Source organism: Papio anubis, chromosome 1 (genome assembly GCF_008728515.1).
Source record: "Papio anubis isolate 15944 chromosome 1, Panubis1.0, whole genome shotgun sequence".
NCBI lineage: Eukaryota > Metazoa > Chordata > Mammalia > Primates > Cercopithecidae > Papio > Papio anubis.
In genome coordinates this window covers 93,734,237-93,749,139 of record NC_044976.1, presented here as the reverse complement: position 1 = coordinate 93,749,139, position 14,903 = coordinate 93,734,237, and the positions used below count along the sequence as shown (strand labels likewise).

The following is a 14,903-nucleotide window of genomic DNA, read 5'->3' as shown; positions in this document are numbered from 1 at the left end:
GGAGAATGGCTTGAACCCAGGAGTTGGAGGTTGCAGTGAGCTGAGATCACACCATTGCACTCCAGCCTGAAGCGTGGAGCTTGAGACTCCATCTAAAAAAAAAAAAAGAAAAAGAAGAAGAGAATAAAAATCACCTCCCAGGCTGAGCAAGGTGGCTCACACCTGCAATCCCAGCACTTTGGGAAGCTGAGGTGGGTGGATTGCCTGAGTTCAGGAGTTTGAGACCAGCCTGGGCAATGTGGTAAAACCCTGACCCTACGAAAAATACAAAAATTAGCCATGCATGGTGGCACACACCTGTAGTCCCAGTTACTCCGGACGCTGAGGTGAGAGCATCTTCTGAGCCCAGGGAGGTTGAGGCTGCAGTGAGCTGAGAGTGCACCACTGCATGCCAGCCTGGGTGACAGAGTGAGACCCTGTCTCAAAAAAAAAAAAAAAATCACCTCCCAGACATACCTTTACTTATGATTGGTTATAGACCACATATCATTATTCATTTTGTCAACTGTTAACACAGTTTTCATGCTTTTTGCAGCACTATAATTTACTTCCATGAATCTGTTAAACACATTGTCAGCACAACTCACCTTCCCAAGAGAAATTTTAATTGTTGCTGCTTCTTACTCTGTCTTAACTTTCCTGATTAATCCACTATAGCTTTTTTTTTTTTTTTTTTTTTTTGAGACAGAGTTTTGCTCTTGTTGCCCAGGATGGAGTGCAATGGCACAATCTCAGCTCACCGCAACCTCCGCCTCCTGGGTGCAAGCGATTCTCCTGCCTCAGCCTCCTGAGTAGCTGGGATTACAGGCGCCCACCACCACGCCCGGCTAATTTTGTATTTTTAGTAGAGACAGGGTTTCTCCATGTTGGTCAGACTGGTCTCAAATTCCCGATATCAGGTGATCCGCCTGCCTCAGCCTCCCAAAGTGCTGGGATTACAGGCATGAGCCACCGTGCCCGGCCTTTTTTTTTTTTTTTTTTTGAGACAGGGTCTCTGTCATCCAGGCTGGAGTACAGTAGTGCAAATATGGCTCACTGTAGCCTTGATCTCTTGGGTTTAAGCAATCCTCCCACCACAGCCTCCTGAGTAGCTGGGACTACAGGCACACACCACCATCATGCCTGGCTAATTTTTTAATTTTTTATGGCAATAGGGTCTCACTCTGTTGCCTTGGCTGGTCTCAAACTCTGAGATTCAAGTGATCCTCCTGCCTTGGCCTCCTAGATTGCTGAGATTACAGGCACAAGCCATTGTGCCTGGCCCACTACAGCTTCTTGACTTCTTGATTATCTATACATTCTGTGTCTGTCACAGCCCAGGACTTTGCTTACCCAGGTGGCATTTTTGTCAGGACTTCTCAACTATGTTCCTGTCCCTGCCTGCTACCTAGCTGCTCCCTGCAGTTCTCAACTTCCTTGACAGGAAAACTGAAGAGTTTTATGATCACCTTAATTCAGAATAACTCAACCAGTAAGTCCAAACAATGTTGCTACTCCACCCTCTTTGATTCTCTGCATTTTCTGGCAAGCCCCCAATGTTTGATTGCCTCCATTCATTCCAGCTATATGCCAAGTGTGGTCAAACTGATATTTCCTACAGATATAGGTAATTACAATAGTGAGGGGATGAAGTAATGGGAAATGCAAGGGTATCCTTTAAGTATTAAATCTACCTTAATATAGAGCTTGGGGCCTGGAGCTAAGTAATCATCATATGCCTGACATTTTCATTGCATGTGTCAGTTTACAAAGCTTTTTCAGACACATCATCATCACAGCAATCTAGATGCTATTGTTTGCCTACCCAACAACCCTCCCTGCAGCTTCCTCCTCACTGAGAGAATGCCTATTTTGTTCAGTACCCACCCTCCATCCAACAGTCATATACTACAGGTGAGTTGTAGGTCATCCTCCTCCCACCTCCAGCAGCTTTGAGATTGCTTTCCTTTTATGCCTGGGAAAGTGATATAAGTATGGCCAAAAAGAGTGAAAGAAAGTCTGCTGTGAGGGGTTCTAGAATAAGTTTCCTTGCCAAAAAATAAATAAATAAAGCAGGCTGGGCACCATGGCTCACCCCTGTAATCCCAGCACTTTGGGAGGCTGAGGCGGGCGGATCATGAGGTCAGCCTGACCAACGTGGTGAAACACTGTCTCTACTAAAAATACAAAAATTAGCTGGGCGTGGTGGCGCATGCCTGTAGTCCCAGCTACTCGGGAGGCTGAAGCAGGAGAATCGCTTGAATCCGGGAGGTGGAGGTTGCAGTGAGCTGCGATCGCGCCACTGCACTTCAGCTTGTGTGACAGAGCAAGACAGGGGGCGGGAGGAGCAAAACAACACCCAATGACAAGATAACCTTTTTTGGCTATGGAGATTGCCCTGTTGGATGTAACCATCCACACATCCCATCCTGGTACCACTAATGTCTTAAGAATGAGGTAAGACTGTTTCAGGTTGAAGACATTATTAGGAATGGCAGAACGGGCATATAAAAGTAAATGATATTCTTTGTATTATCCTCGATCTGTTTTTCATACTACACCAAAGCCCCTACTTCTGGACTTCCAACTATGCATTTGTAAGCCCAGAGGGTTCTGATTCCATTAAAATTTGAGGGATACTGACTTCTTTTTTTGAGAAGAAGTCTCGCTCTGTCGCCCAGGCTGGAGTGCAGTGGCGTGATCTCAGCTCACTGCACGCTCCGGACCATTCTCCTGCCTCAGGCTCCCGAGTGGCTGGGACTACAGGCGCCCGCCACCTCGCCCGGCTAGTTTTTTGTATTTTTTAGTAGAGACGGGGTTTCACTGTGTTAGCCAGGATGGTCTGGATCTCCTGACCTCGTGATCCGCCGTCCCGGCCTCCCAAAGTGCTGGGATTACAGGCTTGAGCCACCGCGCCCGGCCGAGATACTGACTTCTAAGTCCACAACTATGAACTTTCTCCACCCTTTCTAGCTAAGTAGCCTTAGGCAAATTATTTAACTTTTATGGAATCTACTTCTTTATTTGTAAAAAGGGAAATAATATCCACTTTAAGCTCTTATTGTGAGAATGTATGGTTAAGAAGATTTGATGGAGCTGAGGGCGGTGGCTCATGCCTGTAATCCCAGCACTTTGAGAGGCAGAGGCGGGCAGATCACCCGAGGTTAGGAGTTCGAGACCAGCCTGGCCAACATGGTGAAACCCCCATCTCTACTAAAAATAAATAAATAAATAAAAATTAGCCGGGCATGTTGGTGCATGCCTGTAGTCCCAGCTACTTGGGAGGCTGAGGCAGGAGAATCGCTTGAACCTGGGAGGCAGAGGTTGCAGTGAGCCGAGATTGCGCCACTGCACTCCAGCCGGAGCCACAGAGCGAGACTATCTCAAGAAGAAGAAAGAGAAGGAGGAGAAGGAGGAGAAGGAGGAGGAGAAGAGGAAGGAGGAGGAGGAGGAGGAGGAGGAGGAGGAGGAGGAGGAGAAGAAGAAGAAGAAGAAGAAGAAGAAGAAGAAGAAGAAGAAGAAGAAGAAGAAGAAGAAGAAAAGAAGAAGGAGAAGGAGAAGGAGAAGGAGAAGGAGAAGGAGAAGGAGAAGGAGAAGAAGAAGGAGAAGGAGAAGGAGGAGAAGAAGAAGAAGATGATTGGATGGAAGACAATTTGGAAAGTGTTGTGAGGTCCACAAACTCTACTCACAAAGTCTCCCAAACTTGCCTGCTGATAGGAATGGACACACTGGTTACATAAGCTAATCCCAGGTGCCCTATCCCTGGAAATTCTGATTCAGTGCTTCCCAATGGACCCTGGGAGTCTGCACTTTTAAAAACACATTCTAGGCTCCAGGTAAGTGTGGTGATCAGGCAAGTTTCAATTTAGCAAAGGAATACAGGATGCTGTACTCCTGTCCAGCAGGACTGAGATTTCTGGTTTCTGATTCTAGATCTGATACTATTCCACTTGGGCAAGCAGTTGCACCTTTCTGAACCTGTTTACTCATCTGTATACCTGTTCAATATAACCTACAGGTAGGTCTATGATGGACCGAAGGCAAATTATATTTGGGATGAAGGGGCTCCTGATCTTATGTTGTAATGTGGATTAATTAGACATAATAATAAGCAAAATTGGGATTGAAGAGGGTGTTGGCAGATCATCATTTTGGCTGAGGACATGAGAAACACACCGGGAATGCTTTGTGGTAAAATTAACTGAATATTAATTGTAGGACTGTGCGTTGTCTATCCTGCTACCTAGAGCCACTGAGCTTTGCAGTCCTCTCAGGACTGTGGCTTACCTTGAGGTGGTCACGCTCAACTACTCTGGTCACACTGAGACTGTGAAAACGCCGAGAAAAGTTAAAAACATACGTGTTGAGGGAGAGGGGATTTGGATGAGGGACCTAAATTCGATGTTGAAGCCTATGGTTCTTACTGGCGAACACTTTCAGTAATGTCTGTGCATGCAACAGAAACATTTCTCTTGGCATTAAAAAAAAAAAAAGAAGAAAGGATGTATTTCGCTGGCTTCAGGTGGCATTCACGAAGTGGGTAGAGCCAGAACATCTCCTAACTGGGGAGTTTCGGGGCCTTTCGGGCACACAGACGGCCTGACCTGGTCGTGGGCGTATATTAAGCTTTCCCAGCGCTTAACTTTCCGATTTTCAGCTTACGCTTGGGTGCAGCTGCCCAGAATCCGCGCAAAAGCAGGGGTTCCGCCCACAAACGTGAACGTAGAGAACGTAGAAGCCTTTTAACGCTAACAGGCAGTTTCTCTGCATGGTTGTTGTGCATTATTAATCTAGGTATTGCGTATTTAGTTTAGGAAACATGAATGCTCATGATAAATGAGGTAAAATGAATTGTCAGCGGGACCCCAGCTGCTCCCTTGACCCGCCACTCCTCCCGGCTCAGGCAAGTCCAGCCCACCAGGAGGTGCGTCCCTCCGCGTTTGAGTTGCTTCGGCGCCCGTAGTTGTGAACTTTGACAGCGGCCGGTCCCCGGAAGTTGGACGCATGCGCCGTTTCTCTGCATGGTGTGTGTTCTTATTCTAGCTGCGGCTGCAGGAGCTGTGGCGGCTTTCCTAATCCTGCGAATATGGGTAGTGCTTCGTTCCAGGGACTTTACGCCCCGGGAGTCTCTCAGTATCTTGGTGGTGGCTGGGTCCGGTAAGTATCGAGGAAGCGACTGTGGGACTTGGGTTGGTCACTACAAACCCCAGAGTGCACCGCGACCTTCTTCCCTGGTACCCTTAGCACTTCTTGGAGTGTTGCATGCAGAGATTTGTAGTTTCTCTGCCTTGCCGGAACTGGTCAGTCTAGCCTGGGTAAGGGCTAGTTTGCTGACGCGGCCCAGAGGTCCTTTTATGACAAGTAATTTACACTTGTCTGTAATTAAGACTCTCTGTAGCGTATATTTTTCAAACAAATAATTAGTGAACAGAGAGAATGTAGAAGCCTTTTGTTGCTAACATGCAGTTTCCCCGTATGGCTGTTGTGCATTATTAATGTAGGTATTGCGTATTTAGTTTAGGAAACACGAATGCTACATGACAAATGAGGCAAAATGAATTGTCACATTTATAAATATACAAAGTCCAAGAGAATAAAAACAATGATCTACGGACTATAGAGCAATACACACCGAGTGGCAGAGTGTGAGCAACCCACTGACCTGTCAGGTAATACAATCTAAATACACCAATTGTGTAGGTGCTTACAATTTTAAGTAGACATATTTGACAGGGACAGACAGACAGACACACACACACACACACACAATATAAACATTTGGGGATGGCAGGAGATTGCATCCACATAGAACATGTATAGTATGAGCAAATGTACTAAGTTTATGTTCGAGTATAATACATTACTTTATTCACTTAATCTGTTTTGAGCTGTTAGAGAGGCCAAACACTAAACTAACCTCTGGAAATAACAAAACTGACTAACATTGCTTGCTACGGAGTGCTGACTCCGTGCTAAGTCCTGTGAGAGATGCAAAGATATAGCAGTGAATGAAATAGAGAATACAAAAACAAACAAACAAAAAACAACCTAACAAAATAAATCAAAATGAGTATTTGCCACAATGAGGTAAATGCTATAATCTTGTAATGATTGTGTAAGAAGGACAAATTGCTATGGCAGTCTTCAGGAAGGGCACTACTTTATCAGGTCTTAAAAAACAGGCAGCTTCCTGGAAGAAATAATGCTAAACCAAGACTTGAAAGATGACCAAGAATTAGTCAGATGAGGGAGAGCCAGGGTTTTGAGGGGTGGGACGATGTGAAAAGAAGATAATAGCACTTTGAATGGCCGGAGTTGAGAGGGCACTGTCGTGTAGAGTTCAATGTGGGGACGTAAACTGAGTCCAGATTATAAAGGGTATTTAAAATCTTGCCTTTTTTCTTTTCTATACAGAGTCTCACGCTGTTGCCCAGGCTGGAGGGCAGTGGCACAATCTCAGCTCACTGCAACTCCACCTCCCAGGTTCAAGCCATTCTCCTGCCTCAGCCTCCCAAATAGCTGGGATTACAGGTGCACCACCACACTCAGCTAATTTTTGTATTTTTAGTAGAGACAGTGTTTCACCATGTTGGCCAGGCTGGTCGTGAACTCCCGACCTCAAGTGATCCTCCTGCCTCAGCCTCCCAAAGTGCTGGGATTACAGGTGTGAACCACCACCCCGGCCTAAAATCCTGCTTTATAAAGCAATTGCTGCTACTCCACTGTTCCATATCGTCTAGGGGTTAAGACCACAGGCCTCTAGGTTGTCATAACACCACACATGAATCACATCTCTGCCACTTACTACTTTGGTGATCTTAGGCAATTAGTTAACCTCACTGAACCTTCTGTTTCTACATGGCTTGAGAGAGGACAGGAGAGATTAAATATGATCATATTTAAAGTGTTTAGGCTGGGCGTGGTGGTTCACACCTGTAATCTCAGCAATTTGAGAGGCTGAAACAGGTGGATTGCTTGAGCTCAGGAGTTGGAGACCAGCCTGGGCAACATTGTGAAATCCTATCTCAACACTAATATAAATAAATAAATTAGCTGGATGTGGTGGCATGCACCTATAGTCCTAGCTATTTGGGGGGCTGAGCTAGGAGGATCAGTTGAGCCTGGGAGATGGAGGTTGCAGTGAGCTGAGACTGCGCCACTGCATTCCAGCCTGGTTGACAGAGTGAGACCCTGTCTCACAATGAAATAAAATAAAATGATATAATCAAAAGCTTAAATTAAAAAATCAGTGTTTATTAAAGTGCTTGACATATAGTGTCAACCTAAAATAATTGAAGGGCTCAATATCCAGTTAGAAGAGTTTATTCAAGCACAAAGCGTGAGAGTGGCTGTCTGGGGAGCAAACCTATATCAAAGAATGGTGATCAGTGCTCCCCATGTGGGGAAGAATGAAGATAGTTTAGATAGACCAGAACAGAGATGCTGAACAAAATTACAACATTTTCCGTAGAAAGCTAACATACAGATATAAGATTTGGTTGGCTACTGTAAGGGCCAAGTAGAAACTTCCCTTTTGCCCTCTGAAGTTTCACTGAAAATCACTGACGAGGCAGAAATAATAGGAGAAAATACACACACGTTTATGAAGCATATATGAAAGCGTTCTGAATGAAGACCCAAAGATGCGAGGGAAATGGTCTGCTTTTATGCTTAGGTTCAACAAAGTATGGACAGCCATGTAGAATTATGACTGGACAAAAGGATCTAATTTAATGCTAATAGACAGTAGGGAAGCCCAGCAAGGCCTATCTAGATTTTTCTTGGTCTCTCTGAGTATGCATTCTTTCCTTCTGGATATGGGGTAGGACCCTCTCTGGAATGGGGGTCTTATGACCTACCATCAAACAAGGTAGGTCAGATAATTTATTTTTTTAAATTTAATTAATTTTTAAAATAGAGATGGTGTCTTGCTATGTGTACCAGACTGGTCTTGAATTCCTGGCCTCAAGCAATTCTCCTGCCTTCCAAAGTGCTGGGATTAAAGGTGTAGACACCTCACCCAGCTCGGATAATTACTTTATCGCCAGTTTTTACACAGAAAGTTGGAGTAAAATTAGAGCAGTATTTTTAGGTTTTATGACTAGTTTTGGGGAGAAGGAGTTCTTGGTTTCTGTGACCCGCCCTGGGGAGAGAGATTCTAGTTTCTATGGCAAGCCTCAGGGGAGTATGGGACTGAGAGACAGAGGACAGGAGAAAACCAGAGAAAAAATTTTACTTCTGAGGCCTTCATTTTGGGATATTATTTTCTAAGTCCCAACACTACTATTGATTACACATTAAGGGATTTGTTTAACATTCTGGTATAAGGAGGTAACAATCACAAAGGCCTCTATCTCCAATGTCATTTAATCTAGGTTTGAATAAAGACTAGGGAGTCTGGTTAATGTATAACATCTCAACACAAAGGTCAGGAAGCAGCAGTCATACACTAAAGAGAAAAAGCCATGTTACATGAGTCAGTTTCCAGGGCTTAGCTTTTCCCCTTGGCATAATAAATTTGGAAGATCTTGACATTTTCTTTTCTTTTTACGTAAGCAGTTAATAAATGGTTACTATATTAGTCTTGGTGGCAAAAGGAGCTTTTGAAGTTTTGTTTCGGTTTTGGTTTTTAAGACAGAGTCTTGTTATGTACCCAGGCTTGCCTGTAAATCCTGGAATCAAGTGATTCTGAGACAGACTCCCGAGTAGCTGGGACCACAGGCACGTGCCACCGCACTTGGCTTATCTTTTTCAGTGGAGAGTCACCCACTTCCATCTGAGCGTTCACAAAGATTATTCAGCCTGCATTGTCAAAAGAATGTCTTGACAAAGACTGAAATAGAGAAACAAATAGGAGCCTTTTGAATATTTCTGATAACAGATAAAGATGGCCTGACTGGAGTGATAGGTGTGGGGCTGGAGAGAAGCAATCGCATTCGGATGAGATTGGAAGATTTTAGGGGTTAAATCCACAACTGTGGATTGAAAGTAGAGGATGTGGGAGGGAAGGACTGAAGGGTGATTTCCAGGTTTCTGACTTGAACAAGATGTTAGGACCAATGACTTGATAGTGTTACATTTGGTGGACTAGAAACCAAAATTAAGGCTGATAATTCATCTGGCAAATGGTGCCTTCATTCAAATTATTGAGGGTAGGAAGGTATCAAGGGCCTGAAAGAACCATGCCAGTTAAAGAAAGACTTGTAATCAGATAAGCAGTTTAATAGTTCATGCCCAAAATTTTGGAGGAGGAAGAAGACATTTTCAATATTTACCTTGAAGATGAAGCAACATTTACTCTTTAGATATTGTAAAATATTATTAGGAGGCCAGGCACAGTGGCTCACGCTTGTAATCCCAGCAATTTGGGAGGCTGAAGCAGGTGAATCACCTGAGGTCAGGAGTTCAAGACCAGCCTGGCCAACATGGCAAAACCCCATCTCTACTAAGAAATACAAAAAAATTAGGTGGGCGTGGTGACAGATGCCTGTAATCCCAGCTACTCAGGAGGCTGAGGCAGGGGAATCGCTTGAACCCAGGAGGTGGAGGTTGCAGTGAGCTGAGATTGCACCACTGCACTCCAGCCTGGGCAACAGAGCAAGACTCTGTCTCAAAAAAAAAAAAAAAAAATTATTAGTAGACCACTTCTGTTCAGAGAACATTTGCCAAAACTACTTTTCTTTGAAACGCAATACAGCCTTCTTAGGCAAATGTTAGATTTAGTATCAAACTTTCATTCAATCTTTCCTTCAATAGGACAGCCTGCTCTTTCTAGGAATAGGAGGTACAGCAGTAACAAAACAAATAAATCCCTGCCCTCATAGTACGGTACTTGCCTTCTAGTGAGGCGTGGATAGAGGGAGATAAAAAGCAAAACAAATAAATAGACTACACAGTAAGTTATGTAGTGATAAACACTATGATTTGGGGAAGGGGGCATTGCTTTTATTTATTTTTTTTCTTGAGACGGAGTCTCATTCTGTCGCCCAGGCTGGAGTGCAGTGGCACAATCTCCGCTCACTGCAAGCTCCGTCTCCCAGGTTCACACCATTCTCCTGCCTCAGCCTACCGAGTAGTTGGGACTACAGGTGCCCGCCACCACGCCTGGCTAATTTTTTTGCATTTTTAGTAGAGACGGGGTTTCACCGTATTAGCCAGGGTGGTCTCGATCTCCTAACCTCGTGATCCGCACGTCTCAGCCTCCCAAAGTGCTGGGATTACAGGCGTGAGCCACCGTGCCTGGCCGGGCATTGCTTTTTATGAAGATTGTCAGGGAAAGCCTCCTTGGGGAGATGACAGCCAACAGCAAGGAGGCTAGAGTGATTAGAGTAGACTTAGTAAGCAGGGAGGAACAGGAGATGAGCTCCAAGAGGGAACATAGTTGAGGTCAGAGTATAAGAAGCCTTTTAGTCCACATGAGACATGAAGCCACTGGAGGATTTTGAGCAGAAGTAAATAATTTGATCAACTCAAATAGGGTCACACTGGATGTTATGTTGCGATAGACTGAAGGGGAAGAGGGTCAGGGAACAGATCAGTAAGCTGTGTTCATAATCCATGTGAGAGGTGATAGTGGCCTGGAGCAGGGGGGTAACAAAAGAAATGGTGAGAAGTGATTGGATGCTGGATATATTTTAAGGTAGAACTTAGAGAATCTTATTCTCAAAAAAATGTATCTTAATAAAAGAGTAAAATGGAAGACAAAGTCCATCATTTTAATGACTTTATTCAGTAACAAGGTTAAATTTTCAGTGAATATACTGTCAACCTAAATAACAGAGAGATTCTCCAAAGATAGTAAGTATATTCAAGAGTAAGCATTGTAGTGTGGGATACACATGCTGAATAAACTATGGGCACAAAGAGGCAAGGGAAGACAGCGATTTTTAAAGCTAAAATGGGAAGGGTTATATAAGTTGTTTTGAAACAATTATCCTTGCTTACAGGGATCAATAATAAGGGTGGCATCAGTCCAAGGTTAGGCAGGCAGCGGCTGGGCAGATGTCCTTGCAGGAGTATTTTTTTGCATAAGGTTGCAATGGCCTTTGTACAAGGTTGTGGTTTTGGCATAGTCTTTTGTGGTAGTTCTTGTGTTCAGGCGATTGAGCATTAAGAACCCTTCCTTCATGGCCTTTCCCAGCTCCATTTTGTCACAGTGACTCTATTTTTATCCTGACAACTTTCACAGTATTCAATGAGGGTTTCCTTAAAAAAGAAAAAAAAAAGAGAGAAAAAAAAAGACAAAGCAGGTATAATGAAGTTTTAATTGTAGTGGAAGATGCTGTGGATATTAGGTTTTATCCTTAATTATTCCAGCTATGAAAACAAGTACCTACTTGGAGTACCACCACTTTTTTTTTTCTTTTTTGAGACAGAGTCTCGCACTGTTGCCCAGGCTGGAGTGCGGTCTCAAGCAATTCTCCTGCCTCAGCCTCCCGAGTAGCTGAGATTACAGGCATGAGCCACTGTGTCTGGCCTGACTTTTTTGTTTTTTTCGAGGCTAAAACCAAAAATACTAAAAAGAGTATAAACCAGATGTGTAAACTATATGCCCCAGTCAAGAAGATGGGTGACAGGTTATGAAGCTAACGTATGATTTTGATTCCTGAAATTCACACTAAATCTATGCCAAATTTGTTTCTATATATAATTCCTCCTGGAATCGAGAATGAAATCCTTTCCTTTCTACTATTAAAAAAAATGTGGGCCTCACGTGGTGGCTCACGCCCGTAATCCCAGCACTTTGGGAGGCGGGTGGGTGGATCACCTGAGGTCAGGAGTTCAAGACTAGTCTGACCAACATGGTGAAACCCTGTCTCTACTAAAAATGCAAAAATTAGCCAGGTGTGGTGGCGCACGCCTGTAATTGCAGCTACTCGGGAGGCTGAGGCAGGCTGAGGCAGGAGAATCGCCTGAACCTGGGAAGTGGAGGTTGCAGTGAGCCAAGATCGCAAATTTGTGTTGGGGGGAAACTCATGTTTAATTTATCTTTGTTTGTGTTCTTGTATCGCTATATACTCTTTCTTACAACAATAAGGGAGGTGGGGTGGGGGAAGCCTTCTAGGTATGGGGAGCAGCATGACCAGAGGCAAGGAGTGAGTAACAAATAAAATGAATGCAGAGAATGTTAAAGACATCCACCTGACTGAGGCACAGAGCTTGTGAGATGAGACTGAAATAGGTATGATAGGGCTCCTTGATAAGGAGTGTGACTGTTTTGCTTAGTTTATAGGTAAGTAGATATTCTATTGTTTTCATGAAGGAAACCTCAATGAACATAGCTGATTTTTAAATTTATGCTTTTGTAATTAATGTATTAAAATTTTGGAGATTATATGACTTCAGAAACTGAACATTACTCATCTGATGAAGCTGATAAATATTTGAGGAGCTGCAGTGTGCTGAGACCTCTCATAGGAGCTGGGGTTACAGTGGTGGACAAAAAATGTTTCTTAGGAAGGCCCAAGCCCTGCTGGTCAGTGCTCATGCTCCCTTCACCTTATTTCTCTACATAGAACCTTCAGTGACTGGCTTCCCTTTTCCCATCCTGCTTTCGTGACCTTATTTCACCCGTACCCTTCTTCCCAGTATTCCTACCACACTTTGAACACATGTTTCAGATCTTGTCACCTCATGCCCTAACAATCCCCATCTCCACCCAGTGGCCTCCCTACTCCTATCTCTCCATTATCTTCACCTTTCAAGTCATCTCAGCCTTTTTCAGGGATCTTCCTTATTCTTTTTTTTTTTTTTTTTTTTTTTTTGAGATGGAGTCTTGCTCTGTTACCCAGGCTGGAGTGCAGTGGCATGATCTCAGCTCACTGCAAGCTCTGCCTCCCGGGTTCATGCCATTCTCCTGCCTCAGCCTCCCAAGTAGCTGGGACTACAGGCGCCCGCCATCACAGGGATCTTCCTTATTCTTAAGGCATTGATTTTTCGTAACCATTTGCTTACCCTCCACATTTTAGTTTTTCTTGCTGTCTTGGATCTTCTTTGTCTTCACATATGGGTCTTGCCCCTTTCTCACCAGTCTTCTTGATAGCAAGAGCTATGTCTTATACTGTTTTGTGCCTTCCTTAGTACCTACTGCTAGTGCTTTTGATGTAAAAGTTGTATTTATACAAGTGCACAGATTTATTGTTTTCAAATGTTCTTGTGTCTTCTGAGAAATATACAATTACAGTGCCCCCCCCCCACCTGAAACGATGACATAGGTATAACATGGTCAAATAGATATGTCCATTGTGGGTTTATTAATCTTAGGACTTCTGATATTTTTTCCAGGTGGGCATACCACCGAGATCCTGAGGCTGCTTGGGAGCTTGTCCAGTGCCTACTCACCTAGACATTATGTCATTGCTGACACTGATGAAATGAGTGCCAATAAAATAAATTCTTTTGAACTAGATCGAGCTGATAGAGACCCTAGTAACATGGTAAGTGACAATTTCTATTTCTAAGAAAATTACAAGTTGTACATTGAGTTTAATCATCTTTAGAAATAATCTCACCACTCCTATTCAACATAGTATTGGAAGTTCTGGCCAGGGCAATCAGGAAAGAGAAAGAAATGAAGTGTATTCAGGTAGGGAGAGAGGAAGTAAAATTATCCTCATTTGCAGATGACATGATCCTATATCTAGAAAATCCCATTGTCTCAGCCCAAAAGCTTCTTAAGCTGATAGGCAACTTTAGCCAAGTCTCAGGATACAAAATCAATGTGCAGAATCACTAGCAGCATTCCTATACACCAACAACAGGCAAGCTGAGAACCAAATCATGAATGAACTCCCATTCACAGTCACTACAAAAAGAATAAAATACCTAGGAATACAGCTAACAAGGGAAGTGAAGGACCTCTTCAAGGAAAACTACAAACAACTGCTCAATGAAATCAGAGAGGACACAAACAAATGGAAATACATTCCATGCTTATGGTTAGGAACAATCAATGTCGTGAAAATGGCTATACTGCCCAAAGTAATTTATAGATTCAATGCTATTCCCATTAAACCACCATTTACGTTCTTAACAGAATTAAAAGAAACTATTTAAAAATTCATGTGGAACCAAAAAGGAGTCCGAATAGCCAAGAGAGTCCTAAGCAAAAAGAACAAAGCTGGAGGCATCATGCTACCTGACTTCAAACTATACTACAAGGCTGCAGTAACCAAAACACCATGATACTTGTACAAAAACAGACACAGGCCAATGGAATAGAGTAGAGAACTCAGAAATAAGACCACACGCTTACAACCATCTGATCTACAAACCTGACAAAAACGAGCAATGGGGAAAGGATTTTCTGTTTTGCAAGGAGTTGAACTGGCTAGCCATATGCAGAAAATTGAAACTGGATTCCTTCCCTACACTTTATACAAAAATTAAGGTAGATTAAAGACGTAAGTATAAAATCCAAAATTATAAAAAACCCTAGAAGAAAATCTAAGCAGTAGTATTCAGGACATAGGCATGGGCAAAGATTTTATGACGAAAATGCCAAAAGCAATTGCAACAAAAGTACATAGCAAAAGAAACTCATCAGAGTGAACAGCCAACCTACAGGATTGGAGAAAATTTTTGCAATATGTCCATCTCTCAAAGGTCTAATATACAGAGTCTACAAGGAACTTAAACAAATTTACAAGAAAAAAACAGTCTCATTAAGAAGTGGGCAAAGGACATGAACAGACACTTCTCAAAAGAAGACATTCTTGCAGCTGACAAACATATGAAAGAAAGCGCAACATCACTGATCATTAGAGAAATGCAAATCAAAACGACAATGAGATACCATCTCACACCACTCAGAATAGCGATTATTAAAAAGTCCAGAAACGAGATGTTGGCGAGGTTGTGGAGAAAAAGGAATGCTTTTACACTATTGGTGACAATGTACATTAGTTCAACCGTTGTGGAAGATA

The 14,903-nt window shown here is 43.2% G+C and overlaps 1 protein-coding gene and 1 long non-coding RNA gene across 3 annotated transcripts in view; one reads left to right on the top strand and one right to left on the bottom strand.

The window, feature by feature from the left end:
- The first annotated feature begins 4,075 nt into the window (after nucleotides 1-4,075).
- Nucleotides 4,076-14,903, top strand: part of ALG14 (ALG14 UDP-N-acetylglucosaminyltransferase subunit) — a 93,032-nt gene continuing 82,204 nt past the window's right edge. Inside the window, exons 1-2 of one of the 2 annotated variants that reach the window (XM_017944933.3) lie at nucleotides 4,076-5,136; nucleotides 13,264-13,415. In XM_017944933.3, the coding sequence (XP_017800422.1) occupies nucleotides 5,001-5,136; nucleotides 13,264-13,415 (288 nt within the window). In that variant the 5' untranslated portion in view covers nucleotides 4,076-5,000. The remainder of the gene's footprint in view (nucleotides 5,137-13,263; nucleotides 13,416-14,903) is intronic. The other variant, XM_009213335.4, reaches the window with a different exon arrangement.
- LOC110740510 overlaps nucleotides 10,690-14,903 on the bottom strand; it is a 36,766-nt gene continuing 32,552 nt past the window's right edge. Inside the window, exon 2 of the long non-coding RNA XR_002515146.2 lies at nucleotides 10,690-11,184. This is a non-coding gene — a long non-coding RNA (uncharacterized LOC110740510). The remainder of the gene's footprint in view (nucleotides 11,185-14,903) is intronic.